The sequence below is a fragment of the Anastrepha obliqua genome, chromosome 3, assembly GCF_027943255.1.
Source record: "Anastrepha obliqua isolate idAnaObli1 chromosome 3, idAnaObli1_1.0, whole genome shotgun sequence".
NCBI lineage: Eukaryota > Metazoa > Arthropoda > Insecta > Diptera > Tephritidae > Anastrepha > Anastrepha obliqua.
In genome coordinates, this window is record NC_072894.1 from 55,667,722 (window position 1) to 55,681,801 (window position 14,080).

At 38.3% G+C, this 14,080-nt stretch overlaps 1 protein-coding gene across 1 annotated transcript; it reads right to left on the reverse strand.

The window, feature by feature from the left end:
- Window positions 1–6,502: 6,502 nt before the first annotated feature.
- LOC129240729 (zinc finger CCCH domain-containing protein 13-like) lies at window positions 6,503–13,316 on the reverse strand. Its single transcript, XM_054876700.1, has 8 exons — window positions 13,161–13,316; window positions 12,672–12,970; window positions 12,254–12,301; window positions 11,055–11,479; window positions 9,718–10,426; window positions 8,377–8,700; window positions 6,982–7,613; window positions 6,503–6,922 (listed from the first exon to the last, which is right to left on the reverse strand). Exons 2-8 carry the CDS (start codon window positions 12,957–12,959, stop codon window positions 6,685–6,687), a joined length of 2,664 nt encoding a protein of 887 aa, XP_054732675.1. The 5' UTR covers window positions 12,960–12,970; window positions 13,161–13,316; the 3' UTR covers window positions 6,503–6,684.
- Between the last annotated feature and the right edge of the window lie 764 nt (window positions 13,317–14,080).

Below are 14,080 nucleotides of genomic sequence, written 5' to 3' on the forward strand. Positions count from 1 at the left end.
CGTTGGTTCGAATCTTGGTGAAACACCAAAATTAGGAGGAGGAGCTCGGCCAAACACCCAAAAGGGTGTACGCGCCAATTATATACATATATACATAGGATAGATTAAAATAGAAAAGAAAAGAAAATGGCATGCCATTTGAATAACTACAAATAGCCACAGATGAACAGGCACATGTTGTCGATCAAAACTAACGCCTCGTTGCGGACCTCCTAATCAGTGAACTCGATAAGAAAACATCTTCCGCCATATCGTCCTAGTCTTTGTTACACAATTCGACTGCATCTGACGGTAAACATGCCGAAATTATTATCTCTTCTTCTCTTCTTAATTGGCGCGATAACCGCTTACGCGATTTTGGCCGAGATTAACAAAGCGCGCCAGTTGTTTCTTTCTCGTGCTAACCGGCGCCAATTGGACACACCAAGTGAAGCCAAGTCCTTCTCCACCTGATCTTTCCAACGCAGAGGAGGCCTTCCTCTTCCTCTGCTACCACCAGCTGGTACCGCATCGAATACTTTCAAAGCCGGAGCGTTTGTATTCATTCGGACGACATGACCCAGCCAACGAAGCCGCTGGATCTTTATTCGTTGCGCTATGCCTATGTCGTCGTAAAGCTCATACAGCTCATCGTTCCATCGTCTGCGATATTCGCCGTTGCCAACGTGCAAAGGTCCAAAAATCTTACGCAGAATCTTTCTCTCGAACACTCCAAGCGTCGCTAATTATTATCGTTAGCAGTAATAATGGATTGCTTCGTGCAGTAATAATAGTATCGGCGTGTGTTGAGTTCCCATGAGTATTATTTTTAAGCAATTTCAACCGCCAAGACGGTGTTAGCATTCAGTTTTTGGGATTCGAAAGGAATTTTGTTTTTGGATTACTTGCAACCTGGTAAAACAATAAAAATTGGTTCATGAAATGATGAAGTCATAACAGTTGTGGAAGCGTATTTTGTAGCCCGTCCAGATTCTCACTTCAGAGATAGAATTAAAAAATTGGAATCTCGTTGGAAAAATGTATTCATGTTCAGGGCGGCTGTACTGAATAATATTAGAGTGTATTTTAAACCATAAATTTGTGTTTCTCTTATCGAACCTCAAAACTTTGTGAACAACCTAGTAGAGATGTGTACTTGGATTACAGCAAGGCGCGTATTCATATAAGGTGAAGTTGCTAGATCGGTTGGTTTTTTCCTAGTGGTTTCAATGTTAAGAGGATCTAGTTTTTTTTTTTGTTGCTTCGCTTTTTGTTTACATTTTAATTGAAATTTGACATTCAAACCACCAAATTGCAAAACCAAAATACATTCGAGTATATGTAGTTTTTGCTCTAGTGACCTCACCTCATACGAATTCGGATGGGATTGCAGAACGCTTAGGCCAATAGCCACTCTGGCAATTCAAAAAGAGTGAGTGCATATTCATATTTGACTACATATCTACAGCACAACAGACGGCAGTGAATGCGCTAATAAAAAAATGCATCATAATTATGCAATCAAACCACAGTGGAATTTCCTTTCCACACAAAATTTCCTATTTTTCATGCTCCGCACGCTTCTACGTCATGTGGCGCCGCCGTCTTCGTGATGCCACACGTCAACAGTGAAAGTGGTATTGAAGATTTTGCTTAATGCTAATAAAACGATCAATTATGAAAATAAATATTGTACATCTGTGCATACATAGTTGAAATAAGAAAAAGCTCCCATTGTTCCTAAAATGCCATAGCAACGGAAATGATGCCGGAAGGCATACCCGTAAGTAGGTAGAGGTATGTATGTACATCTGAACGTATATGTAGATATGTATGCAAATATGCACAAGCATCCATCAGCTAACCAAATTCCCATGCAAAAGCGTTACACACCAGCCGCCACCCACTGCAACAGGAAACCACAATCACAGTTCACAACAGCAGCAGGGTTCACAGCGCGAAGATGGATGTGAAAGTAAAATGACGCTTTAATAACCAAATTAAAATAAAATATAGGAAAAAGATTGCCTACATTTGGAGCTAAAGTGCCAGTTCACATCGTTTATCCGTCACCAAATCACTCGACCATAACAGCCGTGCCCTTTTTCGTTTTGCATTTGGTTCATTGTGTTTATTTGGTGTTAAATCAAAATTGTGTTTCAACCAGTAAGTAAGCAACAGGTTGCAACCATGAAGTAGAGACTGATGTGAATTCATTGTTTTTGTGTTTTGTTGTTACAATGCTGCCGTTTTGGTTAATCATATTCAATTTTCTCTGTGGACAATTATGTATGTGGGCACGTCCAGCCAAGCTGCTAATTGGAATTACCTGATGGCAAGGGGTTTATAACTTCCTTTTGCTGGCGTATGGCCCATTTACTTTGTTATAGTAATGAAACAGTTGGCGGCCTGCATAATAATGAAATGATGTGGTCCGAAATTAATTTTGAATGGCTTGTATTTATCGACCGCAGACAGAGAAGCTGGTCGCCAACAAATGCTTCTGCTAATTTAGGTATATATACAGATGTATGGTATGTAAGTAACCTCTCTGATTGCGAAACTTACTTTCAACTTAACAACACTCGGAAAATTGAAAGTGTATTAAAAACAAGTCCGGGAATGCTCTATTCGGCCGGAAACAAACTTTTTATACTCGCGCACATTTTTGTAAGATTTAAATTGGGTTGGTTGTTAATTTTTGAAATCAAACACAATCGTTGACCATGAGAATTGTAGTTGCAATATCAGACGGATGAAAAGTATTAACATTTAAAGAATGGACGTTGGTTTTACCCTATCCGAAATTTTTTTAGGTCGTATACTAAGGTTAGGCGAATTTATTAAGCCGTTATCGAGATAATCGTATTTATCCAAAAGAAGGCGTGAAACTGATCGTTTTCCAAAATTTTTCTTGCGTCATATATTTTTTATTATGTAGCAAATTTTATATGGAGGATTAATTGGAGAATAATTCTATATGTAGAAGTCCACGCAAGTGAGGAAAATCCCTGATCGCCATTCACTTGGAGTGGCCAGGACAAGTCTTCTGCATATGTCCACGCAACACACAACTTCCGGGCTTCGTCCAAGTATCCTCTAGCTAGCTTCCGATCATCCTTTCGAGAGTGAGCTATTGTGAGAGGGCGAAGCAACCCAGGATATCTGGTTGTGCAATGGATTTGGGACTCCCCACATTAAAACGTGCTCCCCTTAGTAGTTTTTTGACTCGAACAAACAGAAAAAATCACGGGGAGCCAAATTAGATGAATTTTATGGCTGTTGGATGGATTCGTTTGTGGTCAAAAATTTATAGATAATGATGGTATTATACGACGGTGCGTTGCCATAATGCAAAATCTATGAGTTGTTTTCCCACAAATCCTTTTTTTGGCGAATTACTTCAGCCTGACGTTTCATAATGCTTTAATAATAGTCCTTATTAACTATCTCACCTTCTGGCAAAAATTCGGGGTATACAATACCGTTGTAATACATAAAAACCGTGAATATTGCGTTTTTTGGTTGAAAAGGCGTGATTTTGGTATTGGTTCATTCCGAGCTCTCTACTAACCCGGCTGATGTCTAGATTGCGGTTTGCACTCATACACCTACATCTCGTCTCCAGTAATGATGTATTTGATGAATGTTGGGTCAGATTCAGTTTTGGAAATCATGTCTTTGGCGATATCAACACGGCCTTTTTTTTGCATAAAATACAAATTCTTTGGGCCAACTTTGCTGAACGGATCCATAAGCAATATTCCAGCCCTTTGCCAGCTCTCAGATGGTTATTGATATTCTTATCACATTATTGATGTTTTCGTCACTTTTCTAAGTCGACGGTCTGCCACTAAGTTCGTCATCCTCACGATCTCTTCTGAAGCATTCATGGCATTCATACATGGCAGTTTTCGTTAGAGTATCATTAGCGAATCAGTTTACCAACATTTCTAGGGTTTTTGCACCATTGAATCCATTTTGAACGCAAAAGTTTAATATCATACAAATTCGTTGCTGCAAATTCAAATCCATTTTTCAAACTGTAAAAAATCGATAACATGCACAGAGGTAGATTTACTCAGGATGACGTAATTTTGAAAAATGTCCAGCAATGGCAGTATAATTTTGGTAGGAACGTTAATCACAGATGTGGCGACCAAACTTAGATCATCACAATATCGTACAACCTTTATGTAAAGAAAATTAGAATACCCTTGAGCACAAGTGCGCGGGTATAAAAATCGATTGTCATTTGACTACGGAACTCGTTTATTGCAACATGCATACAATGAATGCATTGCCATATGAACCTAAATCAGTTCTCTTACGTCAAATATACAATTAAGAAAAAACAAAACAGGTAACAAGGTTTCGACTGTGGATTCTGGCAGAAAGAATATAGACGATTTTAAAGCTTGCGTCAGAATTTTTTTAGATGGTCAAAGTGTTCATGTTGTTGCACATTCCTTTGGCAAATCAGCATAGAAAACTAACTGATCCTTACATTTTAGGTATGTGTATGTACCATTCGGAAGAGCACAGGTCCGACACCCCAACAGAAAACACTATATGGAAGAAAAAGTTCCTTCTAACAGCGGCCGTCCTCAGCAAACAATGGCAAGCCACCGAGTGTATGTACTTCTAGCTTAAAAAAGGTCCTTAAAAAACCATTTGCCATTCGAAGGTGGCGTTTAACTGCAGGCCCTCACATTTGAGGAAAATATTAAGCTCCACAAATAGGAGCTCAGCCCAACACTCAAACAAGGTGTAAGCGCCAATTATACATGTGTTCATATTCAGGAGTTCTATGGAAAAAAATTCCGGGGGACATTTTAACTCTCTAATTCATCAATAGATGGGCCCTTTTAGTCTCATTTGCGAGGAAGCCCAAAAATACTCGTAACCGAGAGATATAGCAGGTTGAAATGTACCTCAAACATAATTGTCATCAAATTCTACTATAACTCCCTTAGACCCTTCTGTAAAATGACGTTATTGCTGAATATGATAATTAATTAAGTTTCAAATTTCTAATGTACTGAATTTAATAACACTTTTGTTACTTGTAAAAATATCAGAGATCTTCATCTTCTTCTTGATTAGCGCGAGTTTGACAAAATGCGCCAATCGTTTCTTTCTCGTGCTAGCTGGCGCCAGATAAACACACCAATTGATGCCAAGTCCTTATCCACCTGATCTTTCCAACGCAGAGGAGGTCTTCATTCTTCCTTTGCTACTATCAGCTGGTACCGTATCGAATTCTTTTAGAACCAGAGTGTTTGTATCCACTTGGAAATGACTCAGCCAAAGAAGCCGCTGAATCTTTACTTGCTGCGCTATGTCCATGTCGCCGTAAAGTTCATGCATATCATCCATTATCCACGATACTCGCCGTCACCAACGTGCAAAGGTCCAAAAATCTTCAGCAGAATCTTTCTCTCAAACACTCCATGGGACGCCTCATCAGATGCTGTCATCGTCCACGCTACTGCGCCATACGTTAGGACGGGCGTGATGAGACGTTTCCACGACAGTCGGTTCTACGTTACCGAAACGACCCGGATTTATATCCGGTCAAGGACTGTCACTCCAGCAGCATTCCCCGTATGTAAGTATGGGGAATGTTTATGCTGTTACAACAACAACAACAACAACGGGCGTGATGAGAGTGTTAGTTTTATACGTCGAGAGGAGTTTCCTACTCAATTGCCTACTTAGCCCAAAGTAGCTCTTGTTGGCAAGGGAGACTCCCCTTTGGATTTCAAGGCTGACATTGCTATCGTTGTTAATGCTGGTTCCTAGATAACTGAAGTCTCTCACAACCTTAAAATCATAACTGTCAACAGTGGCGTGGGTGCCGATACGTGAGGGGTCTCAAACCCAGCGCACCATTAGCTCGCTCTCGAACGGATGTTCACAAGCTACTCAGAAGATACTTGGGCGAAGCCCAGAAGTTGTGTGTTGCTTGGACCATATGCAGAAGAATCGTCCTGGTCACTCCCAAAATATTTATACATCAAAGACAAGTCGAATTTTTTAAAGGTTATAACATCAAACCAACAACGTTTTGTAGCTTAGATTATTGCTTATTTACAGCATGACTATATCCAGTCTGTGCGGTTCAGGATCCTTAAAAGGTTGTTGACATCTAAGCACACAGTTTTTCGAGACTCTCGAACAGCGGTTTGCCCAGGGTTAACATTCTGTCCTTTCAAAAGCCAGTTATGACTGCCGTTAGTCTCCAGGCGCCCCGTCGTTTCATGCTTATCAATATTGACGATTGCTTAAGGTTGTAGGTGGGCCATAACGTTCTGCTAATTTTGCATATCGCCTGGTCTCTAATCTACAATCCACGATTCGGAGGTATTTTAGGGAAATTGGATTTTTGACTACACCTACAACTTCTTCTACCCAAATGGTAAATAAGATGGCCATAAATACGGCAGGTGAGCTTCTTAGTAAGAGCTTTTTACGTTCATTTCCATGATATAATAAAGTGTTTCAATGTTTTTGGTTTTGTTCTTTTTTATTTTCGCACGATTATTATTATATTATATTACTAATCAGTAACGGCTAAAACATTTATATAAGAACACCTTTCTTAGCAGTTCGTAAAACCTATGCGTTATTCTACAGGGCTTTGTAATGCTCCAATAGTTTAAGTTTATTATGTTTACTAAAGGTAAAATTAATATTCGCATCTTATTTAGCTGTTGCACCTTTCTCCTTAGTCTCACTTGATACTGCAGCGGTTTTGGTGCTCGACGCCACCTTGCGTTGTGGTTTTGGTTTGCCTGGTGTTGCTTGGGTCTTAGTTGCAACTTTTACTACTTCTTTAACTTCTTTGACCTCAGCCGCAGCTGGTGCTGGTGCCGGTGCTGGAGGTGCAGCAGCGGGTTCCTCTTTCTTGCCATTCACCTCCTTGGCCTTGGGTTTTTCACTATAATTCCGTTTACAATTATATAATTTATTTAGAGTAAAGACATATTTTACACTAACCTTTCAATATCAATATTGAGCACCGATTCGTCTTCTTCTTCGTCATCTCGATCTTCTGGCCCAACTTCGCGTAATAAATCGCCCAAGTCCTTATCGACATCCTCCCAAAGCTTATCCTCAGCCCCTTCTTCACCTTCTTCGCCACCACTCTCGTGACCATTTTCTTCCGTAGCATTTTTATCCTCCTCCTCCTCTTCACCAAGTTCCTTTTCTTTCTTGATGGAATCCTTAGCAACATTTTCACTCTCTTTTTCTTCCTTTGCCTTTTCTTTTTTAGCTGCTTTCTCTTCTTCTTCCTTACTACGCAAGAACGCTTTGAGATGAGAGCGTAGTAGGCAATGCTTCTTGGCATATGCTTCTACAGAGTCACTTGCAACTGAGTAATGATTGCACAGTTCGCAAAAGTATGCATCAACTTTCTTTATGAACGATGCGCCCACGGGTTGACGTTCTTTGCTGTTATCCTCGCCATCTGTACCACCTTCTGCCTCGTTCAGTAGAGCGTCCACATCCATATCATCTATTTCGTCAATTTCCCCTACCGAATCGACAGTTAAGAATTTGTTCAGATCAATTTCGCGAGTATCCTCATCGCTGTTGTCGCTATCCGAATCACGTTTGCGTGACTTGCGCTGCAATTTGAGATCAGATTAGAGTAATAATAAATTACTGTATACAAGAATATTTGAAGGAATTGCAGTTAAAGACAAAAACATTTTAACAAAAAAATGCGAGAACTGAATTATTCCATATGCTTTGAGAGTTTTTTTTTTGTTATCTAATGGACCTTAATAAGTTGAGTGCGACCCCCGTTTCTGGCGACTGGCGTTGATCTTTCGCCGTGACCGGCTGCGGACTCTGGAACCGACAGTATTAAAGTTAAACGATAAATGTAACCTGAATGAATGTAGTCAAGTTTTTATGAGCTTTATTGAAGCATTCTAAGAAAAAGTATGGCTGGGACTTTCATATCTACATTTGTATAATTGTTTTTGTTAAATTTTTGGCTTTCTTAGAGCCAAATAATTTTGAATTTTCATCATATCAACCAGAACAGTATCTCGAAACTTTATGGATGTCTGATTCCTTTTTCTGTAATTTATGAACCATTTTTCCTTCCAGAAGTGGAAATTGTTCATGTACTCGCTGGGTCAGTAAATTTACCAATTGTCACCGCAATTCCGAAACAGATATTTTTTGTCCGAAAGAGGATAATAATATTGAATTATCGCATACTTAAAAAGTGACGATTTTCTGCCGCCCCAGTGAAAAGGTCAGAAATATCGATGCCGCGTTCATCATGTTAAAATTTCTTTAGCAATTATTTAAGCAAACTTCAACACCGGTAATAATTCACTAACAATAACGTGGTATAGTAATCAAAAAGAGGCTCACCTTTAAGTGCTCCAAAGAACAGCGATGCGTTTCATAGAGCATTGGGCTCTTGAATGCCAAATGACATGTGGAACAGTATGGCATTAAGAACTTTTTCATAGTCTTGTGGTGCTCCGACAACTGATGTTTAGCCTTAGGTTGGCGATAATGCAAACGGCATAGGTGACAAAACTTAGATTCGTACTCCTCCTTCGAATTTTCTTCGATTTCGCGTTGTGCAGCACGCTGGCGAGCACGCAGACGTAACAAATGTGCCTTTTGTCGGAGCGAAATTTGTCGAATTGCATTCCTATGAGTACGACAGTACAAATGTTGTTGGTAATCCTATAAAAATGCAAATACTTTTAGAAATTTTTAAAATATAATATAGTATATTTAAATAAGAACTCGCATGCTTTCAAGTATGAAAAATATTAATACTAGGGTACAGATGTGTATAATATATTCAATATATTTATATCCGGCCAAGGACTGTGGAAAATTCAAAACAATGTCCGGCCCTTGGATAACCAAATATATGTAATTTGTTTCCCCAGATATTTTGAATTGTTTTTTTCAGCCGAACGACATCGCTAATTTTATTCCTAGTCTCTGTAACTCGTAATCTAAGAAATATTAAAAAAAAAAATCTATATATTTCAATTAACTTGTTGTTGTTGTTGTAGCAGCATGAACAATCCCCACACATGTTCGAGAATGCTGCTGAAGTGGCAGTCTTTGGCCGGATATAAATCCGTCACTTTTGTTACGCAGAGCCGACAGTCGTGGGAACCAATTAAGTTCCTCATTAACGCTGGCGGAACGAAACAGACTGTCACTTCAATATGGGGAGTTTTGTCCAAGAAAAAAAATCGGCATTCAGGCCGGAAAATAGAGATGACGAACTTGAAAAACTTTTATGGAAAGATCAGGTTTGAAAAATAAAACAAAACGCAGAAATTAGTGCAGTACCATCAAATCCATCCCCTATGATTGGCTTAGTATATCCAAAATACAAGATGGGTACTCATGCCAGTTCAAAGGCATTACTCGCCAAGAGTTTTCACAAGAATCGTACGTGATTTTGCCAATTTTCGTTTATTCGGACATACAAAAATCTTCCCATAAATAAACAAATTTTATGAAAGATGTAAATAAGAAATTAAAGTAATTTTGACATATTTTTGAAATGTAAAAATCTGATTAAAAATCTTTCATCTTAAAAAATTGTTACCGAATTCTGTTTTCCAAGTTGTAACATTCTTTAAAATAGACATATACATACTTAACATATACACTCATGCTCAAATATACAAGCATTGCATACAATACAGAAATAAATAAAAAAAGGGTATAACTTACTAGGTAAGTGAAGCAGCTCATGTGACAGTGAATGCACTTCAGATTGACGCGCGAACCAGTGTTCCGGGGTTTGTAATCATCTCGTCGCGAGCTATGCACCTTCTTATCCTTTTTCTCAGATTCATCATCGCTGTGGTCGTCCTTCTTACGCTTATCTTTGCCTTCTTTACCCTTATCCTTGTCCTTCTTCGAAGACGATGAACTCTTCTTGGACTTATCCTTTTTGCGATCTTCATCATCCTTCTCTTTTTTCTTACCTTCTTTCTTTACATCTTTTTCACCACTTTCCTTTTCTTTATCAGCATTCGCATCACCTGCTGCACCACCTTCAACTTCGCCATCACCACCTTCTTCATCTTCATCATCCTTGTGATCATCAGTTTCTGCTGATGAATCCTCACCCTTTTTACTCTTTTTTGCCGACTTAGATTCCTCTTTGATATCGTCTCCTTCATTATCTTCATCATCGTCATCACCATCATCATCCTCACCTTTTTCGGCTTCATCACCCTTTTCAGAAGACTTGGCTCGTTTACTACTGCTACGTTTTGACGATTTCTTCTTAGTATCGGAGTCACTCTTGCTATCATCCTTATCACTGTCGTTGTCTTTGTCATTATCCTCTTCGTCATCTGATGAATCGTCCTTCTTGGTTCGTGAACGGCGTGGACTCTTCGAACGACGCATTATCCTGCGGCGACGTAATGAGCTATTTTTTGTAGCGCAAACGCAAAAGTGGTATATTAATTGATGAGCAAAGTTAAGTTGTACTTTCTGATGCTAAAAGTTTTTTTTACAAAATGCTTCGAGTGGAAAATCAATCAGCTGCTTTTGCATATATGCATCAAACACACACGACTCTCGATTTTTAAGCTGTTGCACATCATTGCCGCTTTGGTTATTCAGAAATGAGTCAAAGAGCAATGAATTCAGCAGTTTAAGATAAAAATACAAATAAACCCCGGGCTGTAATAAGTGTTTCAAAATGAGTGTTTTCAGCTTTGAACTGTTACAACGTCTGTTGCAACATTGAAGAGTTCCTTATAATTTATGCGTTGGAAACGTAGGTATGCATTGCAAATTATTTGCAGTGTTTGTTTGAAAAGTATGAATTCTAAATAGAATAAGTTTACAACCAAACCCAAACCACATACGCTGATATTATCCTGCGTACTTCGATTTTATATTTTTGTCTTTCATACAGTTCCATAGTTGGTTCAATAAATATTAAGTCCTTTTACTCAGCCTCAAGACATTTTAATATAACTCAACTCACAACAACTTAACTCGAGTCAACTCAAATGCAATTATGCAGTTTGTTCTGTTTTTCTAATTACCTTGTAAGGCGCTGTATTTTTATTACACGCGCACGATCTTTTTGTTGTGCATACAACAGCTTTCGGCGCATAATGCGTAAATCGTTTGATTCATTCCGGTTGTTGCGAATGATGCGCACACCGCCCCTTAGCATAGTGGTGCGCATACCCCCACGATATGATGAAATATTACCACGAGCTCTTGAAACGTAACCGGAGCGTATGGGACGCTTTTGTATGCCCATCGGTGATGAACGGTGACGGCTGGTATTTGCGGCAGAGTCATCTCTATCGTTACGTGAATTCGTACCGCGATACGAATTGCTAGATGTATTGGCGCCACCGGTACTACGGTAGGTCGATGTTGTTACTGACGAGACCATTGGTGGAGGAGGGGGTGGTGGCGTGCGATTACCACGTCCTGTTGATGAGTTACGCCGATAGTCCTGTTGACGATGATGAGGATGTTTTTGTTTTATGTATTCTTAGAGAATTAACTATACACGGTTTTGAGCACTTAGATTCTGTCAATTATGTATTTAAATTTTTGTGTGGTTTTAACATGAGTTTTAATTTTATATTGTTTAGGAATTGGGTAAAAAGGGGAGGTATCACTGCGGCATTGGCAAATCTCCTAAAAAGCTCTTCGAGACAATAAGATACACATAATCGATATGGAAATCGTTGATATCATCTTCAGAAAGTATTGTTCTATTAAATTTTTGTAATATATGAATGCTTATGGGGAGCATCGGAGGAATTGATTTACCTCTGTAGTTGATAACAGCTCAAAATAAATATTTATATTATTTTATTTAAATGCGTCGTACATATATCTCGAACCCAATTAAATTCAATAAATCGACGATAACATTGGCGTCGTTGCTCTATAATCAATACTTGCGATCAAGAGCCTTAGTATCTTTGGTCGAAATCGCCCAACTCTGCCACACAGCAATTGCAGAGTTTCTCTCTTTGAACGCACTCTGTTCGCTTTGGTGGCAAAGTTATAGAATTTTCTCAGTTATTGTGGCTAATGGCTTATATTTTGGTTTCACGCCTTTCGAAATTCGACCTTTCTAAATAAATTTCTATTCGTGCATAAATATACATAAAATTTCATGTTAATAGGCAAGATTAATCAACTACAAGGGAATATTATTAATCCCTGTTTAAATAATTTCTTAAATTATTCCTGTATTGCTTAGCATTTTACTTACATCTTGTCGTGAGCGCTTCCTATCATCAGTGCGTTCGCGCGAAGTATCCTATAAAATGTAATTCTTATTAAAACTTTTACAGATGCGGAATAATGGAATACTCCAAATATTGCTCCATTATAAACGAGTTCATGTAAATGTATACGTATTTAATGGATATATAATAAATATCGTCGCCGCCGCGGTAGAAGTTGCTAACTTCACCTTTAGGTTAAATTAACTCACTCCGTTTTTCCATTTATAAATTAAAAGGAAGCGAATTTTTTTTTTAATCAAGAGTATGAACAGATTATTTTGAAATTCTTAGTATGTAGTTGTTACTTAATAATGTTTTTCCCAGATCTACTGTCCGATTTTAATAAGAGTTAGCATCTTATACTGCGACGGCGCCGTTATAGAGCATTGTTAGTATACTTACGCGATAATTTCTCTTATGCCCAGATTCATGACGACTTCCACCGGTAGAACTATTATTGAAGCGATCCCTGTTGCGATCATAATGCCCACCGCTGCCACTCGCTCCAGAATTATAGTTGTTATAACGTGAATTTCCTCCACTACTGTTGTAACTATGATTGTAGCCATCACGCCCACCAGACCTTCCGCTTGAATTTTGCATGCGTCCATAATTGTTACTACGATAATTGTTGCCACCACGGCTGGAGCCCGAGCCTCGGGAATTATATCCACCACGTCCGCCACGCATTTTAAATGTAGCTGTAATTCAATTTTTATGTATGTATGTATACACAAATTCTATTCAAATATGGATACATATGTTGGTACAGTCTTCGTAGATAAGGTTCACCCTGTTAACCCCTAATTCGACCGAACCGGCTAGAACGCTTAAAAATCGATCGCACGAGGCGCTAACAAAGGCTTCTAGTATATCTTGCATAATACTTACACTAGAGCTGTCTTAAATCTTTTCTTTTATAAACTTCACTTGGCTTAACCTTTAAATTCAATTTTTTATGATAGCAATCGTACTATTTCACTATTTATTCACACTTCTTCACGAGCTAAAAACTTTTCACACAATGGCGTCCGAAAATTTTAGCGAAGTAGAATGAAACATAGAGTGCAGCCAAGTCGTGTATTTAACTTATCGATATGTAGGAAGAGGAAAAATTATAAAGTAGTGCCAAATTTACAAGCGCGCCCCCTATAAGTTGGGCATAAAACTTTGTTAGAATTTCAATATGCGTGCTTATTCAGACGTTAAAGATTATTATTATTAAATTATTAGTATTTATATAATAATATTGTAATTGTAACTGGTAATCATATAGAGTGATAAACTACAGATAAACTTAAAAATATGTAAAAATTATTAATTTTATAAATGAATTGTCAAAATTTATATGAAAAACTATTTAAGCAAAGTTTATAAGTTTATCAAAAAATGTTTGTGCTTGTATGTATGCAGTCAGGGTTGTATCTTGCAGGTTGCCAGCTAGTCGTACATAAAAAGTAAACGATTACAATGGACGGCATTTTAAAATGAATGAATTAAAATTAAAAAGAAAATGTTCATGTAACCCAAAATAGTCAACCACAAAATAGTAGCAGGAAAGAAAAAACCGCAATAGCATGTATTTTGTTCTTACTAGAATTCTCTAGACAACAACAAAGTAAAAGCTAAACACAGTTTGACAATTTGACAACACAAAAGCTATAAAAAAAAGTAAATTTACCTGCTCTACTGTTACTGTGACAAATCCTTGCTGGTTCAAATTCATTGGCGTGTTAGCTCAAGCTCCTTCTTCTATTTGTCGTGCGGGTCTTGGTGTTGTTCCATAAATCGAGGGCCCTACAGACCTCGGA